General features: G+C 44.9%; 1 protein-coding gene across 1 annotated transcript in view; it reads left to right on the top strand.

Annotated features, from left to right (window-relative positions):
* Window positions 1-1,340: 1,340 nt before the first annotated feature.
* CENPH (centromere protein H) overlaps window positions 1,341-15,468 on the top strand; it is a 36,200-nt gene continuing 22,072 nt past the window's right edge. The window contains exons 1-3 of the mRNA XM_073680197.1: window positions 1,341-1,632; window positions 8,026-8,081; window positions 10,009-10,069. Coding sequence (XP_073536298.1) covers window positions 1,373-1,632; window positions 8,026-8,081; window positions 10,009-10,069 — 377 coding nt within the window. The 5' untranslated portion in view covers window positions 1,341-1,372. The remainder of the gene's footprint in view (window positions 1,633-8,025; window positions 8,082-10,008; window positions 10,070-15,468) is intronic.

Below are 15,468 nucleotides of genomic sequence, written 5' to 3'. Positions count from 1 at the left end.
TAATGGGGGGATTTGCAAAGTGTATAAAGTGGGAGTCCTTGTAAGTTATATTAAGTGTTTGGGGGAGTGCACAAAGGGGGTTTTCCTCTGAAGGTGTTCTGCAGTGAAAAGTTTGCTTTATGGGGTTCTGCAAAATGCATTTTTATAGGTCTGTATTTTGAGAGTTTTGGGTGGTCAGCATTAGTGGGGCCTTGTCCCTGTTGTGTATTGATTTGGGCTTCGATATCTTTATTATTTAGCAGGTTGTTCTCTAATCTGGTATCTGTCAGAGGGGGTTTATATTTAGCAGTTCTGTTCTATGGTCTTGGTTAGGTGTCAGTCCTGGACAGTTACCATTAACAATCAGGTGATGACTAATAGCAGCCTTCAGACTACTTAGTTCTCCTTATTTTGCATGGGGTGATACATCATTTAGATATGCCAAAGAAATAAAACTGACCAGTACAGCCCTTGTCACATTTCTCATTGCAACCAGTCTTAGTTACATGTAAGGATGCGCTGCAGACAGAAGAAACACAGCTCCAGACATGAATCAATGTCAGAAGAGCAGCACAGGGAACAAACACCCCTCACTCAGCTGTGGAGCAGGGCTGTGACATTAGAAAAAAAAACAACTTTTTCTTGCTGACTGATCACAACTATTTTTTTATCTCCTGCTTCGTCCTCCTCTATGATTATTTGTATACCTGTGCTGCTCAATCACCATGCCAGTTTTACAGCAGGGGACTGAGGATAGAGGAAAAAACAAGATTCCCTGCTCTGGGCTGAGTGAGGTGTTTGCTCAAATGCTCCTCTGACAGCTGAGACAGGTCTCCAACTGGGTTTCTTTAGTCTACAACCTGTCCTGACACATTGCAGTTTGAAATATGTAAAAAGGGCCATTTTCAGTCCAAGACTGACACGTACCAAAGATCGGAGAACAGAACTACTAACTATATACCCATCTAACAGATACCAAATCAGAGAATAAACCGCTAAATAAAAAAGGTATCAAAGCCCACCTCACTACACAAGGGGGAAAAAGGCGAAGTAATGCAGAGCTCTACAGTGCAGTATGCAGGAGCCCAGAACAGAGATCTGACTGCAGGAAACCTTCAGAGGAAAACTCCCTTTACACACTACTGCAATCCATTACAAGGACCCCAGCTCTATACACAAATCTATCCCCCAAACTGCTCTGCCCAAGGGCCCCAGACCACGCACCTTTATACAGCCTGAGGACACCACACCCCTTCCCTCAGTCTTTTGCTACAATCCTGTGCGGCCCCTCAGTCTTTGCAGCCCCTTCACTTGCTCCGCAGCCTTTTCAGCAAGAAATCATAACAAGCGGGCCCACGTGACCAACGAGACACGTGACCTCAGGCACCCATATATGGACAGTTCGTACCGTCCGCACCTCTTGCTCGGCGGGAATTGTTTTGAAAGTCCCCGGATCTCAGACGCGTCTCCTTCTTCTGTGACGGATCCCAGGAGCGGCGGCATGGCTCGGGCTGGTGAGGAGCAACGGGCAGACATGGCGGCGGCGGACCTAGTGTCGCTGGAGCAGCAGAGTGTGGAGCTCGGGAGAGTGGCGCTGATGCGGAGCAGAGATCACAAGCTGCAGCCCGCAGCCAGCACACTGCTCCTGCTGAAGTAAGTGTCCGGAGAACTACAAGTCCCAGCTGCTCTGTCAGTGCTACTACAGGACCCAGGTGGTAGAAAACAGGACTGTAGGCTGTGTGCACACTCTGCGTCTTTGTCAGACAAGTTCCTCCTGGGACCTTCATGAGAAGGGGTCAAAAAGAAGAAAGTCTAAGGCTATGTGCCCACATTGCGGACCTGAAGCATATTTTTTATGCTTCTCCCTGGCAGGAAAATCGCATGCGGATATTACATGCGGTTTTCCCGCCAGGTAGAAGCGTTTGTGAGGCGTCTTTGCATGCATTTCCGCATGCGGGTTATCAAGCACTTCTCCAAGCATCACTTGGAAAAGTGCTTGACAACTTGTTCAGAATGGTAAAAAATAAAGTTTATACTCACCTTCCGATGCATTCTCTGCCCCGTCCGGAGTCTTGAGCGGCTCACGCTGTTGTGTGCAGGACCTGCGGTGACGTCATTGAGTCATGTGGTGGGTCACATGACTCAATGACGTGGCAGGTCCTTCAGACAACAGCGCGACGGAGGGAAAACATCAGAAGATAAGTATAAACTTTATTTTTTTACAGGTTCTTTGGTACCCAGGTCTGGAGGAGAGTCTCCTCTCATCCAGACTTGGGTACCATCCGCACATTGATTCCGCTGCGCTTCCGCAAAATTAATGAACATGCTGCGGATTTTTGACCGCAGCATATACGCTGCGGAAAAATCCGCAGCATGGGCATTGACATTGCGGAATGCCATTGGGGACCATGGGGTGCGGATATACATGCGTTTTTCAAGCGTTTACGCTGCGGAAATTCCGCAGCATATACGCTTGAAAAACGCTACGTGGGCACACAGCCTAAGGCTATGTGCCCACAATGCAGAAATGAAGCAGAAAATTTCTGCAGCATTTCTGCATCTCCCTGGCAGAAAAAACGCATGCAGATTGTGCATGCGTTTTTCCTGCAGAATACATGCGGATCCACATGCGGGTTCACATGCGTTTCCGCATGCAGATTGACAAGCACTTTCCAGGCGATAGCATCACTTGGAAAGTGCTTGACAACTAGGTCACACTATATAAATCCATGCAAACAGCATGGATTTATACAGTGTGAACCGTAAAAATTAAAACAAATAAAGCTATACTCACCCCCGAGGCCCCGGCGTGGCTGCAGCGCTGCTTCCTGGCTGGTTCCCGGCTGCCGGCATATCGCGAGACAGAGCGGTGAAGGGCCTGCGGTCACATGACTGACGTCACCGCAGGTCCTCAAGCGATGCCGGCATTCAGAGAGAAGACGCCGGACAGGTGAGTATAAACTTTATTTGTTATTTTATTCTTTTTTTACAGGTACAATGGTACCCAGGTCTGGATGAGAGTCTCCTCTCCTCCAGAACTGGGTACCATCCGCACAGAGACGCATACAAGCCGCTTGTACAAATGTAAAGTCGCGGTTTCTGTGCGTCTCAATGCAAGTCAATGGCGGGAGTTCCGCTGCACTTCCGCAAAATTAAATGACATGCTGCGGATTTTTGTACGCAGCATAAACACTGCGGAAAAATCCGCAGCATGTGCATAGAACATGCGGAATCCCCTTGGGGACCATGAGGTGCGGATTACCTAGCGTTTTACAAGCGTTTCCGCTGCGGAAATTCCGCAGCATAAACGCTTGAAAAACGCTACGTGGGCACACAGCCTAAGGCTGCGTGGCCACCATGCGGATTTAATTCCTTTCTGCAGCTTTTTTGCAGCTGAGGAAACGCTGCAGAAACGCATTAAAATCGCATGTTAGAAGGGCAGCAATGTTCCCCAATGATAATCAGCATGTGCTGTGCACATGCTGCGGAAATTTCCGCTGCGGATTATCATTGCGGAAAAATCTGCAGCACTACCAATTATTTTGCAGAAGTGCTGCTTCTTCGCCGCCATTGACTTGCATTAGAACGCATCTAATCCGCATCACTGCATCTGTACATGCAGAATCCAAGCGTTCTAATGAGGGGATGGTACCCGGGTGGAGAGGAGAGGAGAGTCTCATCCACACCCAGGTACCATTAAAAAATCTGTAAAAAAAGAATAAAATAAAAAATAAATGTATATTTACCTTCCGGCAGCCCGCGCACCGCTCCTCCTTGCTTCCCGGTACTTTGCAGTGGAATGAAGGACCTGCGCTGACGTCAGTCATGTGACGGGTCGCGCGACGCTGACCTCGGCAGGTCTTTCAATCCACTGCTGCCGGGACCAAGCGAAACAAGCCAGCGCGGGCCATCGGAGGGTAAGTGTGTGTGTGTGTGTATATATATGTGTATATAATTTTTACCACTCTCTCGGTCACACTATATAAATCCATGCCGTTTGCATGGATTTATATAGTGTGACCTAGTTGTCACAAGCACTTTCCAAGTGATGCTAATCGCTTGGAAAGCGCTTGTCAATCCGCATTCGGAAATGTGAGTGAATAACGCTCCATTTCCACATGTCCCTGGCAGGAAAACGCATGTACAATCTGCATGTTTTTTTTTCTGCCAGGGAGATGCAGAAACGCTCAGGAAAAAATCCTGAGCATTTCTGCATCGTGGGCACATAGCCAAAAGCTGCTTGGCCACGATGCAGATTTAATGTGTTTCCGTGGCTGCAACTCCTCTGTAAAAACAGTTTAAAAACTCTTGTTAAGTTGTCTGCCATGTTCCCCAATGATAATCCGCATGTGCTGTGCACATGCTGTGGAAATTTCCTCTGCGGATTATCATTGCAGAAAAATCCACAGCATGTCCATTAATTTTGCGAAATCGCTGCCCTTGACTTGCATTGGATCACATAATATCCGCATCACTACATCTGCACGTGTGGATATTAAGCGATTCAATGTGCGGATGGTTCCCGGTTCTGGAGAAGAGGAGACTCTCATCCAGACCCGGGTACCATAGTACCTGTAAAAAAAAAAGAATTAAAATAAACATATACTTACCCCCTGTCTGCTCCCAGCGTCGCTGCTGGCTTTTCGGCTGCTTGTGGTGATCTCAAAAGGACCTTCCATGATGTCATTTAGTCATGTGACAGGTCACGCGACGTCTATGGTCGCGTGACCTGTCACATGACTAAATTATGTCATGGAAGATCCTTTTTAGAGCACCACGAGCAGCCGAAGACACCACCAGATGCACCGTAGTGGAGACCAGGGGCCATTGTAAGGTAGGTGTGTGTGTGTATGTGTATATATATATATATATATATATATATATATATATATATATATATATATATATATATATATATATATATATATATATATATATATATATATATATATATATATATATATATATATATATTTTCAGCATCATAACTTGGTTGCATGGATTTATATAGTGTGACCAAGTTGTCAAGCACTTTTCCAAATGATAATGCTAAAATCGCTTGGAAAAGCGCATGACAACCCGCTTGCATAATTGCATGTTCAAAACGCTCTAATCTGGCAGAAAAAAACGCATGTAAAATCTGCATGTGTTTTTTCTGCCAGGGAGATGCAGAAATGCTCCGCAGCATTTTTGCATAGTGAGCACTTGGCCTAATAGAGGCAGAGATCATATCCTGACTGAGCACTGGGAACTCTGCGCCACAGCTCACATCAGACACCAGACGACATGATGGAAAAATGTCAGATCCCCATTCTAGTCAGAGGGGTCTGCCTGATGTCATGTGATGCTGTTGAAGGAAATCTGTCACCACTTTGGAGCCATCACACCTCTACTATGGGTATACAGGGTATAGAAAAATAAATCTATACATGCCTGTATGTCCCATAGTAGAGGTTTTATTGCAGAGAAATGTGTTTTTATAAACTGTCTTCCACAGGCATGGCTTCCCCTGGACGCCATGAACTCCCCGCCTGTGTGGAGTCACTGTCACTTCCCGGGCCTGTGCAATAGAACCCTGCAGTGCAGTGCACAGCAAGACGGGGCCGGGATGAAGCAAAGCACGCTCTGTGAGCTCTATGTGAGCGGCGCTTTGTTCATGCACTATGACAGGGAAGGGGGGGGGGGGATAGGATAATTAAGCATATAGGCGGGGATTTGGGGGAATAATAATCACATAGGGGATTGCTTGGCCTCCCCCGGACGCCACGCCTGTACAAAATAGAATTGATTAAAGCGCTTTTCTCTGCAATCAAACCTCTACTATTGGCCATACAGGCATGTATAGATTTACTTTTCTATAACCTGTATGACCATAGTAGAGGTCTGATATTTCCCAGGGGGGTGACAGATTCCCTTTAAAGGGTTTGTCCAGTTATATCATCTCCTCAGGGGGTAGACCATCAGTATCGGTCAGCGGTGGCGCCCCCACTAAGCAGCAGGTAGTACAGGCGCCACTCGCGGTGCAGGCGCTGTGCCGTGCGGAGCCACCCGCCCCGCCACTCGGGGTGCAGGCGCCGTGCCGAGCCAAACTGATAAATAGAGCTGCATTGTGTGGCTCTGCTCAGTGTTCACATCTGGAAGCTGATCGGTGCGGGTGCCTGTGGTTAGGTCATCAATATCATAGAATTGGAAGACCCCTTTAATTAGGCTGTGCTGCTCATGTAATGAAAAACAACAAACTAAAGTACACAGGTGTGAACCCAGCCCAAGGGTTTAGGAGCAAAGTGTTTTTTCCAGGATTTGGAAAACATGGCTGTCTTCTTCCAAGAAGAACGCCACACCTGCCCAGAGTGTCTGGTATTGCATCTCTGTTCTTTTTGAAGTAAATGGGTTCAGGGTTTGGAAGAAAAATCAGCTGCATTTTTCTAATTCTGGAGAATGCCTTTAAAGGGGTTCTCCACTACTTGGACAATCCCTTCTCAATCCCTATGGTTTACCTTTTGTAAAATAACACCTATACTGACCTCCAGTGCCGTTCCAGCAGTGTGGGCATCGCATGACAAATCCCGAAGTGTGCGCTGCTGAGCTCTCCATTCCTCTGGAGGTATGTGATATCCCCAAAGGATGGGAGAGTGAAGCCAGCGCTAATCGATGTAATGGTGTCATGCCATCCCCGGGAGAGCCAGTGCCGACACCAGAGGAGAGTATGAACTATTTTATTAGGGAGAAACCTAGAGATTGAGAAGGAGTTGTTTGAGTAGTGGACCACCCCTTTAAGTACTCTTTTGCTCTCACTGTGGCACACTCGATGCATGGATGGCCATGTTTTCTCTTCAGCAGCCACAATGTGAGTCTTCTGACATATAGCAGATCATCTTGGGGATGCCTATTTTCTGCAGTGGCGAGGGCCTTATCAAATGGCACCTGTGTATATGATGTCCAGCTGACTAGCGAACTATTTATTTTTACACTCTACACACATTACCTTAAAGCACCACTCCTGATGAACCTTGTGTTAAAGGGGAAACGCGTTGAGTTTTATGTTGGGTAATGATCTTTAAGCCTTATGTACAGTACTGAGCCTTATAACTAGGGCAATGAATTGTATTTACGATAATGAGTCTTGAGTTCTATATATGGCATTGAGCCTTAAAATTATAGGCATGAATTGCAGGTTTTTGCTGATTGAAGGTCTGCTTAGTTTTGATACATTGAACCACCTCTTTCCTAATGGTGTGTTTTTGGATACCACTATGATGCAACTGCTGCGTAGGAAAAGGATTCTCTCCCAAACTAACTGCACTAGCACTTTTTTTTTTTTTTTACTATGGTAATGAATTTCATGGGTGGCTAATTGAACCAGATATGCCTAGAACCACTACTACTTTACTGATTTGGTTGGATACCAATATGGTGCAATTGCTGGTTGTTGGGTTTTTTTTTTTTTGTTTTTTTTATTGCACCAGCACTTTTTTGAATCATGTCTTTGTATTATATAATCCTGGATATTAATCCCCTTTTTTGTGAGATTAACAGAATATATCCATAGTAAGCGTTAGCACTCTGTTGATTTAACCTTTTTGATACCTTCCACCAACAGGGTGTAATAGGGAGAGAAGGACAAGCGGTCGAGGAGTGAGGGTGCCATCTGTGCAGGGTGCCTAAACAGGGATAGATTGTGTCCCTGTAGTTGTATATATTGTAATTGGTTTTGTCTTTTGAATAATGTTTTCTTTTAAATTAACAAATTAAAAGGTACGTTTTAAATCCTTTAAGGTACTACAATTGGCTGTGAATTAGTGGACAACCCCTTTAAGTACCCTTCGCTTCCACTGTGGCACACTTGATGCAGTCATGGCCATGTTTTCGCTCACAATGTGGGTCTTCTGGCATATATCAGTTTCCGAACTGGACCTGTGACCATGTGCTGATCATTGCTCCGGCTTCTAACAGGGTTCACCTTCATGAGATCACTCCAAAAAAAAAAAAAAAACACAAAAGAAGTTACTGTATCAGTTCCTGTCTGTTTTTTTTTTTTTTTCCCAGAGAATTGAAAAAATTGAAGCAGCAGAAGTTTGATCTGGAGAACAGGATTCAAGCAGGTAGTGTGTGTACGGCCATTGTCACATCACTGTATATATCCCGCAGCGCCATTCATGTGCTTCTGCCACATTTACCTTTTCTATTTTCTTTGAATAAGGTTTAGACATTATTTTCCAATTGCTCGTTATTTCTGCTTCCTGTCGGTGAATGGGAACATGTAGGTTTACACCAAGAGACTGAAGTATTGGTCTGCACAATCATCCAGTAGTATTCAGTCTGAGCAATCCTGTGTGACGGCTCCAGGCTGATACATTTATTACCCCCATACTCTGCAAGGAACTAATAACAGGACAGATTTGTAATGGGGCTGCTGACCTGTTTGGCTCAGATGCCTTAGACTACATGTTGATCCCTTTCTGAGCTGTGGGAAGTGTTGAGTGTCTGCCGTAAAACTTTTTTTTTTTTTCTTTCACTGGCATGTAACAGTTGCATAACCTTTCAGCTCGTTTCTTATTTTTTTTTTTAAAACAAACCCATTTAGTACCTTACCAATAAAGGACGTAATAGTATGTCCAATGTAGGGTCCCCATGTATGGAGTGGGCCCAGGGGCTGAGCCATAGCCCACTGATATTGGCTCTGTTACAGTCAAGATCTGCCTGTAGCAGCAGCAATTGGAGCTTGTGCTGATTGCTGTTAACCATTATAAATGCCGAAATCGCAGAGTGCCGATGGGTTTCATAGGAAAATATAATTTTGTCTATATAGCAATACAACAGTATTACAGTATATAGCACAAACCAAACAATCCCTTGAATTCCCTTAAGTCGACTAAAAAAAGAGAAATTAACATCGCACTTTTGTCCTTGTTTTAAAAAAAAAAAAATAATGAAATGAGCATATTGGATATCACCATATCTGTGAGTGTCCTATCAAAATATTAAATTAATGTACCCGTTTGGTAAAAATGCAATTAAAAAAAATTCTGAACACTTCTTATGCACCCAAATTATTATTATTATTTTTTTTTTAATTCAACCAAACAATACTATAAAAGTTTGGTATCGCTGTATCTGTACTGACCTGGATCAGGCTGCCATGTAATTTTTACCACACAATTATCACCTTAACGACAGAAAAAAAAGAAAACACAAATTTTGCCCTATCGGGAAGAGGATACGCCTTGCAAAAGTTCAGTGGATGGAATGGGCATAGGAGCTGTGCGGCATCTCCTACTGTGGCTGGTGCGGGCACCATATATAGACCGTGACATCTAGGCATGTAGACAGTGGGGAGAGGCTCTTGTCACCTTAGAAGTGCTTTGTGATTGCTTTGCTGTTAATCGACTTGCAGGACACAGTCCAGCGACCACATCCATAATCTGAGTGCTGGACTGGGCCCCTGAGAGCCGCCTGCTACTTCTCGGCATCCGCCTTTTTTTGTCTTTATTAGCCAGCCTGGAGTGACATCAGTGTTACGGCATGATGCATGTGATGTTACGCCAGGTTGGCTAATCAAAAGGAAAAAACACTGATGCTGGCACGTATGAGGTGGTTCTTATGGCTCCCGTCCAGCGGCCACTGAGCCTTGTGAATGGATTCACCCCAACTATCCTCCCACGGCTAAATACCTATTAGGTTGTGCCAAAGTTTGTTGGTGACAGGAAACTAAACTTTGGCATACTGAGTTTTGTAAAGTCCTGCAAAAATTGTAACATTAAATACACTTTACATAAAATACTCAAATGTGCATGATAAAAAAAAAAACAAACAAAAAAACATGACGCTGTACTACAAAAAAATCACATGATTAAAGTAGGCTCAACCCTGAAAATGATCTTGGGTTGTTATCTAGTAGCTTGTATCTCAGAGGTTTTGCCTCCCAAGGTCGTTCTGGGTGTCAGTTCTTTGGGGTCATTGGTAGTTTTCTGGTGGGACAGTGAGTCTGATTGTGTACCATGCTCTCTATTTATTCTTTTTACTTTGCAGAGGAAATTTCAATGGATGAAATCCCACCAGAAAACCTCACCACAGAAAATCTGACTGAGATGTAAGCATGGTCTCTGCAGCTATTTGTTTTTTTACAGGACAAACCCCCTCATGACTACATATACTGTACATGTGCTGTAGAAGTACAAGCACCGAGGACTACATATACACTTAAATCTCTACCATTAAGTTTTCAGTGTAACTTCTTCCACATCGAAGGTCAGCGGTGCCAATGCATTGTGCACACGGATATGTGCGGGTCAATCGGCAGGTATCCTGCATGTGAAAACATAACAGTAGAGCTACCAACCGTATAATTGTGTATCTAGCACGGTAGAAGGTATAATAAAATGTAACTTTTAATGATGTATTAAAAAGTGACCATATGGCTCAGATAAAATATAAACAATACACACAAACTACACACATCAGAGAAGGTCATGGGCAAAACGGGGGAGGGTAAACGTACCCTACTTTTAAAGCCCTCTTACAGTGACACAAATATAATTGAGAAAGGAACAATCTCACCATTTGTTGGAGTATAACCTTACTCAAAGTAAGAGATCCCCAATTAGTTGATATTTCATCCAGGAAGACACAATCCACAGAGTAGATGCAGCAGATGGGGGAGGGGGGGGGGATACCCACAGAATACCCATAAGAAAAATATCTCATGAGTAGAAAGTGTACCGAGGAACTATTGCACATGTCTGAAAAAGTTTCCCATTCCCTAAGTGTTTCGTTAATTACTCATCAGGGGAGAGAGGGGACAAGGGACCGCTGCACTGGCTCAGCAGGAAAAAATTCATAAGAAAATACATGTGCCTTGTTTTATTAGAATAGTACACATGCATAATACCCGCCAATCATGTATGGGTCCCAATAGGTGTGTGGGGTTGTAACGTCATCTGCAACGCTCACCTCTGATGTGAAATGGAGCAATGCTGGAGAACCCCTTTTTAATAGACTTCCAAGAGAGGAAAGGTGGCACTCTGTCCCATAAAATGTATTTTATTGCAAAATCATTAAAATGAATTCTGGAGAATGTAGGTGCAAGAGATGAACGATGGCTGTTTCGCACACAATGGGGCTTCAACAAGTCCAAACACCTGTTGAAGCACCATTGTGTGCAAAATGGCTGTCGTCTGTCTCTTGCACCTGCATCCATTTTTTTTTATTTATTTATTTTTTTTATTTTGCAAGAAAATGCGTTTTTATGGGACAGAGTGCTGCCTTTCCTTTCTTCGAAGTCTTCCGAAAATCTTGCATTTAGTGAAGCACTGGAGTTCTTGTATAATCGCAAGGTGTGTCGTTATCCATTCAAGTCGTGTGCGTTATGAATGGTGCCGTTTTATTCCTCTTTTCTCAATACGCCTTCACGACAGGTTTGGAGGATGTTGTCCACGCCCTATTGGGGGACAGGAACATAGAGAGATTAAAAGCCCCTCCCCACCGTCATTCCCCAGGGTTTTCCTGTCCCTCTTGGGGCATGGAGAGATCCTGCAGTGCTGTTGGGCCGGCAGGGCAGCGCTGTATTTCCTTTACCTGTGTGCTGGGCAGTGGTCGGTCGGGGTGCTCCCTCCTCCCTCCTTGCTGCTCCCCTTTGGGGTACCACCCTGGCTTTTTGTGCCCCACTAAGGGTAAAGCAAGCCAGGGCATCGGTCATGCCGGAGGCTGCTCCTGCCCTCCGGCATCTACTTTCCTGGAGCGCGGACGTTGCAGCACGCACAGGCATCTCCGCGCGCGCCGGAAGTGGCGTCTCCGCACGCCCTGCTGCTCTGGCCTGAGCATTCCACACTGCAGGTGGATTCCATGCTCCTGAGCCGACAGGCGGTTTGGGCGTGTGCATCGGTTGACGTCACTGTGGTCCTATCGCTCCGGTCGGGGCGTTCCACGTGGGACGCTGAATGACAGGACCATCAAGGCCCATACCAAACCTGGATTGGCCCTTTAAGTGACCAGAAAGGGGAGGGGACTGAGGTCACTTGCTGGGAGGCACGGTTTTATTTAAAACCCGCCTGAAGACACCAAAAAGTAAGGCTATTCCCACTATGGAAGGTGATAAGTCCTGTACCCCTGCATCTGCAGAGCCCAGCATGCCCTCGGCTACAGTGAGTAGTACCTGGGTGGTCACTATGGGGTTATCTCAGCCTCCTTTTAGATGACACCTAGATCTCCCCTCCTTTTATTTCACACGGGTCCCCTTATCTTCCCCTTTCTTAGGAAGACAAGGCCCCTGCTTCTAAGAAGGATAAAGACCAGCCCCGTAGATGTGGCATCTGTACAAAAAAGCTGTCCTTATCCTATAAGAAGTTGTGTCAGCCCTGTACGGATAAAATAATTAGAGAAGAAAACCCGTTACTGATCGAGGAGCTTAAATCACTCGTTAAACAGGAGGTCCAGGTGGTTAGACAGGAGGTCCAGGCCTCCTTTGCTGCCCTGCCTGTCTATTCCTCCTCCAGGCCCTTTCCCCCTAAGAGGAAGATCCAAGAATTAGACTCAGATGTGGTCTCTATGGACGCTAGTAGCTCAGCCTCTGATGATTTTGAAGAATTGGCATCCATAGGGCCTGCCAAAGCAGTAGAAACCGGTAGATATTATTTTTCCTCGGACAACTTAGCTTAACTACTGGACGCTGTTAGAGGCACTATGGGGCTGGAAGAAGTGGAGGTTCCCTGTTCTGTTCAGGACGAGATGTTTAGGGGTCTTAAAACCAAGAAACAGACTGGGTTTCCAGTCCATGAGGTAATTGGAGATCTCATCCGACAGGAATGGGAGTCCCTGGAAAATTGCCTCACCACCCCTTCGGAATTAAAACCTAGGTTTCTGTTAGAGGGTGAAGGTTTTGAATGGGAAGTCCCTAAGGTGGACATCCAGGTGGCTAGGGTTGTGAGGAAAACCTCACTTCCCTTTGAGGACTCGTCCCAATTAAAGGATCCTTTGGACTGCAAAATGGAAAGCTTCCTTAAATCATGGGAAACCTCTTCTGCCTCTGTCAGTATTTCCTTGACTTGTGTGGCCAGATCCCTCTTCAAATGGCTGACCCAACTGGAGGAACATCTGTCTCAGTGCACGTCCAGGGCAGATCTGCTTGACTCCATCCCTCTCCTTCAAAAAGCCACAGGTTTCTTAGTTCACACCTCGGCTGAGTCAGTCCGTATCGCGGCCAGGGCAGCTGTTCTGTCCAATACTGCTCACCTCTAAAATCAAGCTGTTCCTTCCAAGGAAAATATGTATTTGGCCCAGCCCTGGATGAAATCCTGGAAAAGGCCTCAGACAGGAAGAAAACCCTTCCTGAACAGAAACAGGCTAAGAAACTTTCCTTTCGGCCTTCCCATAGTCACCCCTCACAGTATAGAGGAAAGTGAAAATCTGGGCTCTGGAGCTATCCTAAAGGCGGCAAGGGTCGCAACATCCTTGTACCCCAGCAACAACACCAGCAGCAGGACGGGCAATGACTTGGTCCGTGTAGGGGGGCAGCTTTCGAATTTTTCTCCAGTGGCAGGCAATATCTTCCTGCCAGTGGATCCTCAATACCATCGAGAAGGGTCTTCTATTGGAATTCAAGAGTCGCCCCCCTCAGATCCTGAGGGTCATGTCCCTTCCCTCTCGGAGAGGGGGGGGGGCTCAGGATCTCCTATCGGTCGCCCTGAAAGACCTTCTGGATTTGGGAGTGGTGTCTCTAGTTTCCCCTGGCCAGGAGGGGACGGGTCACTACTCAAAAATATTTCTTTTTTAAATCAGATATTTTTTATTAAAAGACTTTTTTTAGAACATTATACATAAACAACAGTGAAGCATCACTAAACTAGCAGTGCCTCTCAAGACCCACCCGTTCCCCTTCCCCCCCACCCATAACAGCCCCAAGAACCATATGGCAAAAAACAAATTTTGTTACAAACCGTATACCATCATAAGGCTTATCCGACTGTTAAAGCATTGCTAGTTTGATCCATGGGTACAGAGCTTAGTATCTGATAATCAGTAATTAGTTATACAGAACATGAGAGACCACAACATTTTAAATTCAAGTGATATTTAAAATAGACATAATATGATAACCATGAAACATATTCCATTTACCCCAGATTTTATCGAATTTACGTATAGCCTTCCGCTTTTTGTACACTCCCTCTTCTAATCTTAATAAAAGGCGCATTCTATCCAAAAATTCCTGGAGCCTGAGAGGGGAGGGATCCAACCAATATGCAGCTATAAGCTTTCTGACCTGGTATAGAGTCCTCTTAACAGTTATTATTTCATCCTCTTCACATCCTATTATTTCTACAAGGCCTAATGCACACACTTTAGAATATAGGGGTAAATTACACTCAAACACATCATTAATGTATTGCACACACTCATTCCAGAATACAGCGACCCTTCTACACGTCCACATCATATGCATAAGATCTGCTCCTTCCTCTCCACATTTTGGACACGCACTGTCATTCCTTGCCCCAATGCGCTGTAGAAATTTGGGGGTTCTATATACCCTATGTAATAAATACAACTGTGAAAGTCTATGTGCCTCACATGTAGATAGAATCGGAACGCTCCCCACTCCTCTGAGGATATAGTACCAATGTCGCGTTCCCACCTCTCCTTAACATTTAAGGGTCTGTCCCACTGAAATTGCTGCATAAGTATCCCGTAAATTCTGGAAATCAATCCCTTCCCACCTCTATGGCATAATAATGTGTTAAACAGTAAATGATGTTGGATTTTACTTTGCATATGTCGCGGCTGTGCAAACCATGCATGCCTCAATTGGAGATAAAAATAAAAACTAGTTTGTGGAATACAATATTCTTCTTTTATCTGTTGGAACGATTTAAATATTTCCCCCTCTAATATTTGCGCCACATTAGTTATTCCCAATTTTTCCCATATTCCAAATCCTTTCAGTTTATGGATCTTTGGAAGGCCCGCATTATGCCACAGCGGAGTAAACTGGGTAAAGCCTTTTATTCCCAACAACAATTTGATTTTCTGCCACGTTTTCCCCATAAGTGTTAGGGTCGGGAGGTGTCTCCTAGCATCCCACCCTGAGATTCCTGTTTCTAGAAAGGAGGTAATTGGCAGATTGTGTGATAATAGACGTATCAGTTTATCTAGGTTCCCCTGGATTAACCAGAGCTGTTGCATTTGAGAAGCTAGAAAATATATCCATGGATTAGGTGCGGCTAGTCCCCCCTGATCTTTGGGCCTTTGAAGTGTATCCAAGCTGATTCTGGCCACCCCTTTTTTCCAGATCAATTCCCGAAACAGTGCCTGAAATTTATAAAATATTCTCATGGGGATCCAAACCGGTGAATTATGAAGGATATATAATAATTGGGGCATTAACACCATTTTAATTAAGTTAGTTCGACCTACCATTGATAGGGGAAGTTTGCTCCAAGTATTGGCCTTTTGTTATAATTTAGTAAGCAGTTCAAGTAAATTTAAAGAAATATA

The sequence above is a fragment of the Phyllobates terribilis genome, unplaced genomic scaffold (assembly GCF_046119375.1).
Source record: "Phyllobates terribilis strain yellow unplaced genomic scaffold, ASM4611937v1 Scaffold_1__5_contigs__length_1240528914, whole genome shotgun sequence".
Taxonomy (NCBI): Eukaryota; Metazoa; Chordata; class Amphibia; order Anura; family Dendrobatidae; genus Phyllobates; species Phyllobates terribilis.
The sequence above is the reverse complement of the archived record's forward strand: the minus strand, read 5'-3'. Positions and strand labels throughout refer to the sequence as shown.